The 7500-nt window shown below is 40.9% G+C and overlaps 1 protein-coding gene across 1 annotated transcript; it reads right to left on the bottom strand.

Moving 5' to 3' along the window:
• Window positions 1-1901: 1901 nt before the first annotated feature.
• LOC138017516 (uncharacterized) lies at window positions 1902-7421 on the bottom strand. Its single transcript, XM_068864581.1, has one exon. It carries the CDS (start codon window positions 7419-7421, stop codon window positions 1902-1904), a length of 5520 nt encoding a protein of 1839 aa, XP_068720682.1.
• Between the last annotated feature and the right edge of the window lie 79 nt (window positions 7422-7500).

Here is a 7500-nt window from a genome sequence, read left to right as displayed (position 1 = left end):
TTTCAAACAGTCGCCTTTTGAAGTTTTGGGATTCGTCAACACGATTATTTTTAAGTTAATAACATTGTTGAGTATTTTTTTAATTTGGGGTTCTACCCTGCGGCCATAAATCCCCGACTTCAAAGTAAGTGGCTTACCGGAAACACAGATATGAAATTCGTTAGTGTCTTTGTTTGGAAAACGTAGGCTTGGGTACAGAATTTAGCTGATTGCATCTTCAACATGTATTTCTCAGGCAAACTTGGAACTATTCAAGTGAAACCTTATTCCCGAGGAAAATGTATCGAAAATTTGTTGCAATTGTGTAGTGGATTTTGCATGTGGAATGTAAAAATCGTGTTACACGAGTTTACTCACCGAAACAAGACACACAAGTCCTTTTAATTCAAAGTTTTCGTGATTTTCTTTAGCCGTGATAAAGTTGTTTTAGCAGCCATCAATCGTTGTGCAAACTTAAACCAGAAAAAAAAGAAACAATATCTCGGCCCGCAACACATACATAATTGAAAGTTTTAATATATCCTGTCCTTTGTTCACTTTATTTCATTGTTGGGTATCTGTAGTAGACAGGCCTTTCATATTTGGAAACGCTACGTTTTTCTCTTGTATATAGCCCTCTACCCCACACTGCCATTTCAACAACCAATTTCGTTCCGAGATACCCGGGATGCCAAAGGTTTTTTCTCTCGTAGACATAAGCGTACGGGCACCTTCGGACTTGAAGGGGGGGGGGGGGGGAAGGGGGTGACTTTCTTGCCCGAAAAATTACGCAATGCCCGAAAGCGTGAGGTTTGAAATCGGGATGTAATCGTAAACGTTCACCATTTTCGCATCTATTGAAACTGGTATCATTGGAAAAACAGTTTAATTGAGAGCTTGCATACTCAATTCTATCAACAGTCTCAAGGTAATCTAAAACGTATTAAAAGAAAAAGTTCTTCCTTGCACGGTGCAGTGAATTAATGCTTGCCAAGCAATAACTAATAAAATACGCCCCTGTGGTAAATGCAGAAGATTTGGAAGAGAAAGGATCATGGTTAAAGGGCTTACCATGCACCCAATCTACAGATATTACAACAGACATTTAGCAAAGGCAAAACTAAACAAGTACATTAACGACGTGCGCGCACTTAATTTTACCTAATGCGACTTGGTCGTCGACTTCCCAAAAGATCGTAAGGGTTTTTGGGAGAAACCCAGTTCGCCATTTGGGATATGTACATTTAATGAAGTGTTTTTAGCTTGCGGTCACCACCAATTATGCTTGGATATGACGTCAGTTGACCTTTGCAGTATAACTGTACCCTGGCAGGTTTCAGTCGTTACAAAAATACAAAACTCTGTGAACCTTTTCCTGAAACTAATGAAGTCAGCCACAAAGATCAAGTTGTCAATCGGCCGCTCTACTTGTTTACTTACAGCACCCCTCAAAAGCACTCCAATGTCCTTTATTGCCCATAAAATCAACTAACATTCGAGTTATTAATTGCACTGAAACAATTCCAAAACGCCTGGATGACAGCCGTTGTAATCCAACCCTACAGATGTTGTATTGCTAGCGAGGATTAACTAACCACGGTTTTAAACAACTCCATTTATTACACCAGCTTTCTGTCAGTCGCTGTACTTTTCACAAGGGAGGTTGAATAGGGTTCAAAATCTAAATTACAGCAAATCGCGTTAGTGATATGAAAAACAGTTATCCCTTATAATCAAGCAAAGATATTTACCCAGTGGTATCTCACAGTTTCTCTCAATTCCTCTTACTAGCAAGTGACTTAAGTTGCGTAATCATGTCTATGACGTCACCTAACAAATTCTAATCACGGATTGTTGGCGATACACTCCCCCGCCAAAAAAAAGGTTACAGTAATCATAGTAAATAGTATCTGAAAGTTCACTTAGAAGTTAATTTTGTTTTCATCAATCGGTATAAGTAATACAAGTCTCTGTACAGGACGTTGAACAGTGACATATCCTTTGCCTTGGTATTGCTTCATAGGTTCGTTTACGGTGAGATTCTTGTATTGCACGTCTACTCTTCGCACTTTCCCATCTGCACCTGGGTAAACATTTGACACTTTTCCAAGCTTCCAGTTTCCTCTCACTAAGTTGGAATCTTGTATCATAACTACGTCTCCGATTTTCAAATTTCGGTGAGATGTGTGCCATTTTTGCCTTAATATCAAGCTTGGGAAGTAGTTCGAGTTCCATTTTTTCCAGAATGTATGAACAATTGTCTGGACGAACGTGAAACGTTTTTGGGTGTTCGCGTTTTCATCAAATGGGCCATTTGGTATCCTGCTTGTGGCTCTGCCTAACAGTAAGTCATTTGGGCATAAATATGCTCCGTCCTCAGGGGATGTTGGGTGTCGCCCTATTGGTCTTTCATTCAGCAAGTTGGCAATCTCGAATAAAACTGTTTGCAATTCAGAGAAGGTTAAAGCATTTTCACCAACCGAGAATTCAATTGCTCGCTTGACCGATCTTATAAGAGCTTCAGTTACTCCATTTTGCCATGGGGCATCTGCTGGGGTGAAGATCCATTGCAATCCTTTCATGACGCCATATTCCTTAATTTTCTTCCAATCCCATGTTTTTGTTATAGCGGTTAGTTCCTTACTTGCTGCAATTAGTTGAGTACCGTTGTCAGACAATAGCTTGGATGGATATCCGTTTAGGGACACAAATCTTCTGAGTACCATCAGAAATTTGTCTGTACTATAATCTGCTGCCAGATCCAGATAAACAGCTCTTGTTCCGAGACAATTAAATATTACTCCATAAGCTTTAGAGAACGTTCTCTTCTTTACCTCGTCCCGAATTTTAAAGGGACCAAAAAGATCAATTCCTGTACTGTACCATGGCGGTGCTGGCTTCAATCTGTCTTCAGGTAATTGGCCCATCACTTGCTGACTTGTTTTCTTAGCAAGTTTTTTGCAGATAACGCATCTGAACTTAATCGATTTTACCAACTTAAGGAGTTTGGGTATCCAGTATTTGGTGCGCACTTTGCTGGCAGTAGTTAGAATGCCATGATGTCCTCTTGCATGAGTTTGTGCTACATAGAGATGTGAGAACGGATGATCATATGGTAGTAATATAACTTCGTTGTCACCGTAATTTGTTTGTAACTTTGCAGTACGACTGCTTACTACATAGATGCCGTCTTTGCGTGTGATAGGACACAAACGGTTGTACTTGCCATTTTCAATATCATTTCTCATGTTCTGCTGAATCTCTTTGATCCAGAAAATCTCTGACTTTTTAATATCTTCAGGTGTCAGTTCTTGCGTTGCGCTTTTAAATGACGGTTTGGGAAATTTGCTGTAAAATTTCAAAATTCTTGCAGTGACACGTAGTAGTTTGCCGTAACTTGAATATTTGGCGATGTCAATTCGTAACGCTAGGGTGTCATGAGGTCCTTCTATCTTCGTTACCATTGTAGTCCGGATTACTTCGGATAGTTTTGGCTCCAAGTAATCACGAGTGATTGGCCACTTGTCTTCTGTTTGTTTAAGAAAATCGGGACCCTTTTGCCATGTGCTTTCAAGTCCAATGTCATCGGGCTTCCTGCCTCTTGTCAAACAGTCAGCTATGTTATATTTACTCTCTACCCAATACCAGTTTTCAGGGTTTGTTCCTTCCTGTATTTCACCTATTCTAGTGGCGGCGAACGTGTTGAACCCGTATGAGCTTTTCTGTATCATGGCATGTACAATCTGAGAGTCTACGATGTGGTAGATCTTTTCAAAGCGATATCTACATTCCTTTTCTATGAACACTTTTAGACGTTTGTTCAGTACCGCTCCACACAGTTCTATACGGTCAATGGACATCTTTTTTATTGGTGCAAGACGATTTTTGGACAGTATTAAATTGCTCTCAAATTGGTTATTCTTTCTTTGCCACCGTACATATGCACATGCAGCGTATGCGTCTTTGGATGCGTCACTAAACACAACGAGAATGGGGTCGCCAATAGCATCCATTGGTTTAAGGCATCTCGTAAATCTGATTTGATTCATGTCTTTCAAATCGTTGAAGAAAATAGACCAATTCTGTTGGTTTTCCTCGGGTATAGGGTCGTCCCAGTCAAGTTTCGGTTCAGTTCCCCACAAACGGCGTAAAAGAATTTTGGCCCTTACTGTAAATGGTCCTGCCAACCCTAGGGGATCATACACGCTGTTGATCTGTGACAAGATTATACGCTTTGTGAGCTGTTGGGGATCTTGGGTGGGGACGATATCGCTCGTAGACCTTGAAGTATGTATTCGCTTGGTAGTAAAGTTAACCTTGACTTCGAAACACAGTTGATCTTCTGATTGACTCCATTTAACTCCAAGTATCTTTTCTGTTTGTTCCTCGATCGGTATATTTGTTTTTTCTTGTCTGTCAGTATCGCTTGAGAACATCCACTCTTTGACTTCAAATCCTCCTTTAATAATAGCCTTCTCGATATCTTGAGTCAGTTTAATAGCTTGTTTGCGATCGTCCGTACTTTCGATTATGTCGTCCATGTACGTATTTCTTTGTATTATATCTGCTGCTTCTGGGTATTTCTCTCTTGACATCTCTGCGGTTTTTCTCAAAGCAACGGTTGCAATCGTAGCTGACGGCTTGTCACCGAATGAAACTCTGAGCATTATGTATGTGTCGGGTTCTCTTGTACTATCCATATCCCTCCACAGAAATCGGTGGGTGTGCTGATCTAACTCTGTCATCTTCACAGTGTGGTACATCTTTTTAATATCACCAATGAAGGCTACTTTATTCTCTCGGAAACGTATAAGGACTCCCAATAAGTTATTGAGTAGGTCAGGACCTTTAGCCCAATACTCATTCAAGATATGACCCATGTAATTGGCGCTGCTATTGAACACTATGCGCACTGGGGTAGATTTGGAATCAGGCTTGAGAACTTCATGATGTCCGATATAATGCACCGGTCCTTTGTAGAGTGTTAGTTCCTTTTTGGAGAGTTTCCTTGCAACTCCTCTAGTTACCATGTCTTTTATCTGGTTGTCATACACTTTTGCGTGTTCGGTGTTCCTTCTTAGACGTTTCTCGGTCGTTATCAGTTTCGCGAAAGCGACCTTCCGGTTGTCAGGAAGATTCTGAGGATCCTTGATCCAGGGATACTCAGCGACCCAGCGATTTTCCTCTTTGTTAAAGTTTAGATTTCGTTCGATTAGTTCCAGCTCTCGCTCTTCTTGAATAGTGCAGTCTTTCGCGCCTAAGGAACATTTTCCACATTTACATCCTCCACATTTCGGTTTGCATTCTACGCCAAGGTTCTCAATTTTGTAAAAGTCTTCTATATTGATTTTGCCTACAACTGTGTTGACTCTGGCATTGATGAAATCGTGATACAGATGTGATTCTTTAAGTAACGGGTGCGTTCCTCCAATACATCGCCCGAAACGATTCCTTAAGAGCACAAGATGACCGATGTTTTGTTCTCTTTCCGGGTGATAGGCTGCATATTCGTAACCGATTAAAATGTCCACAGGTCCTGAGGGTCGCTCGATTTCTTCCTTTGTGACGTTCTTGAAAAGATGTACTATGTCGTCTATGTTAACACTTTCAATGTCTGAGGTGATCCTTTCGATGCCGTAAGCTTCGAATTCGATGACGTGACCTTGCTTATCTATAAGAGGTACCTTGTATTTGTTGGTCTTAATCTTCTCGCTCTGTGCTCCAACTTTGATGACTGAAAGTTCGACTTTGGATCCTTTAAGTTTCTCTTGCTTTGCTTTAGTGTTTGTGATAAAACAAAGTGATGCGGCGTTATCCCACATTATATTAGCTTCTCCTCTTTTGGTTTTAACTCTTTGTACTTGTAACAGGCAGGTGTCAATTTTTGTATTGTGGCATACATTTGCTGAGGCTGAGACTTCCTGAGGTGTTTCTTCCGTCTCGTGTATAGATGGATGGTGCTTTCTTGTGCAGCCGCCTACACCACAGTCTTTCCTTGATTTGCATGTACGTTGTCGATGACCGATCTTTAGGCACGACCAACAGGCTCGTTTATCTTTGATGATCGTCTTTTTCTCTTCTATTGGCTTGGCTAAATAAATTCTGCAGTCTGCTGTCCAATGTCTTCCGTGTTCATGAATCAGACATTTTGGTTTGGGTTCTTTGCTTACTTCCTCGACGCCTTCTGTATAGTGCGATGTGCCTCTGTAATGTTGATTGTTGGTCGTCGTCCGAAGAGAAGCACTGTCGTATTCAATAGCACTCCTTTGATTTTGCAGAAATTCAAGAAGACTAGGGAACTTTTTTGATTTGTCGATGTGACTTCCGTGACAACTAACCATTTCCGCCCATTTTCTTCTGATGTCTGTTGATAAAGCTTTCTCTATAATACTGACCGAACTCGTTGTTGTAATTTCCGCTTCTAGACCGAGTCTTGTGAGGTCTCTGTATCCGTCTTCTACAAGAGTCACGAATTCGATGAAACGTTTATCTTCTCCTTCCTTAAGTGTTCTGAATCTACGTATGCCGTCAATGATAACGTCTGCAATTTTGGCTGGATCTCCATACTTTTCGTCCAGTCTTCGCCACATTTCTTGCACATCGTCGTCTATGCTCTTTACCAGGCCTTCGGGTTCTTTTCCAAGACAAGAGCGTAGCACATATGCGGCATCTCTTCCACGAATTTGTGGCATGACTTGTTTGTTGAAATCTCTTTTAAACTGAGGGTAATGACGTAGTTCTCCATCAAAGTGCGGCATTTTTACCTTTTCCAGGTGTAGAAAGGAAGAAGTCGCGTCAGATTCCTGTTTTATCTGCTCTTGTTCTTTTACGTTAGTATATCTAACTACAATTTGTTCAACAATTTCGTAATAATAGGTTTGGATTTTAGCTATCCATTGCATCTCAGATTCGGCTGAATCAAAGGGCAATAATTCTAACAGTTCAGCGTTAAAGGTTTTGCAATCTTGAAATTGATCTTCTATTTGTTTCTGTAAGTCTTTTAACGCAAAATTGGGCATTTCTTTTGACTGCAACGCGTGCGAAATACTTTCGTAAGAAGCTTCGAAAACAGCGCGCGCAGTGTTCCTTTTAACTTTTGCGTTGTCAATGGCCTCTTGACGAGCCGCGTGCTCGCGCGTTGCCTTTTCGCTTGTAGTGACATTTTCGACATATTTCACTTTACGATTAAATGCATTGGAATATTTTTCCTCGACTTCTGTCATCCAGATTTCTTCTTCGTCCACTAAATGCTCGTCAGTCAGGAAGTTAACATACTCTAAGTGCTTCCCTTCCAGTTCTTCCCATGCATCAACAAGTTTTGAGTAATTGGTTTCTACTACCTCGATTCCTTGGCTTGTCTCTATGGACTTGATCAAAATGTTCCGCTTTCGTGTGAAGTTTCCCTTGGCAATTCGCCGTGAATTCTTAGCTTTGTCGGTCATCTTCTGTTCCAGTCGTCGCTTAGTAGCTAACCACACTGGATTTTGAATGTATTGCTAGCGAGGATTAACTAACCACGGT

This window comes from Montipora capricornis, chromosome 9 (assembly GCF_036669925.1).
Source record: "Montipora capricornis isolate CH-2021 chromosome 9, ASM3666992v2, whole genome shotgun sequence".
Lineage (NCBI taxonomy): Eukaryota > Metazoa > Cnidaria > Anthozoa > Scleractinia > Acroporidae > Montipora > Montipora capricornis.
The sequence above is the reverse complement of the archived record's forward strand: the minus strand, read 5'-3'. Positions and strand labels throughout refer to the sequence as shown.

What these genes read in the sequence shown, in the direction of transcription:
- LOC138017516 (XM_068864581.1), bottom strand. Translation starts at nt 7,421, where the DNA reads ATGACCGACAAAGCTAAGAATTCACGGCGAATTGCCAAGGGAAACTTC.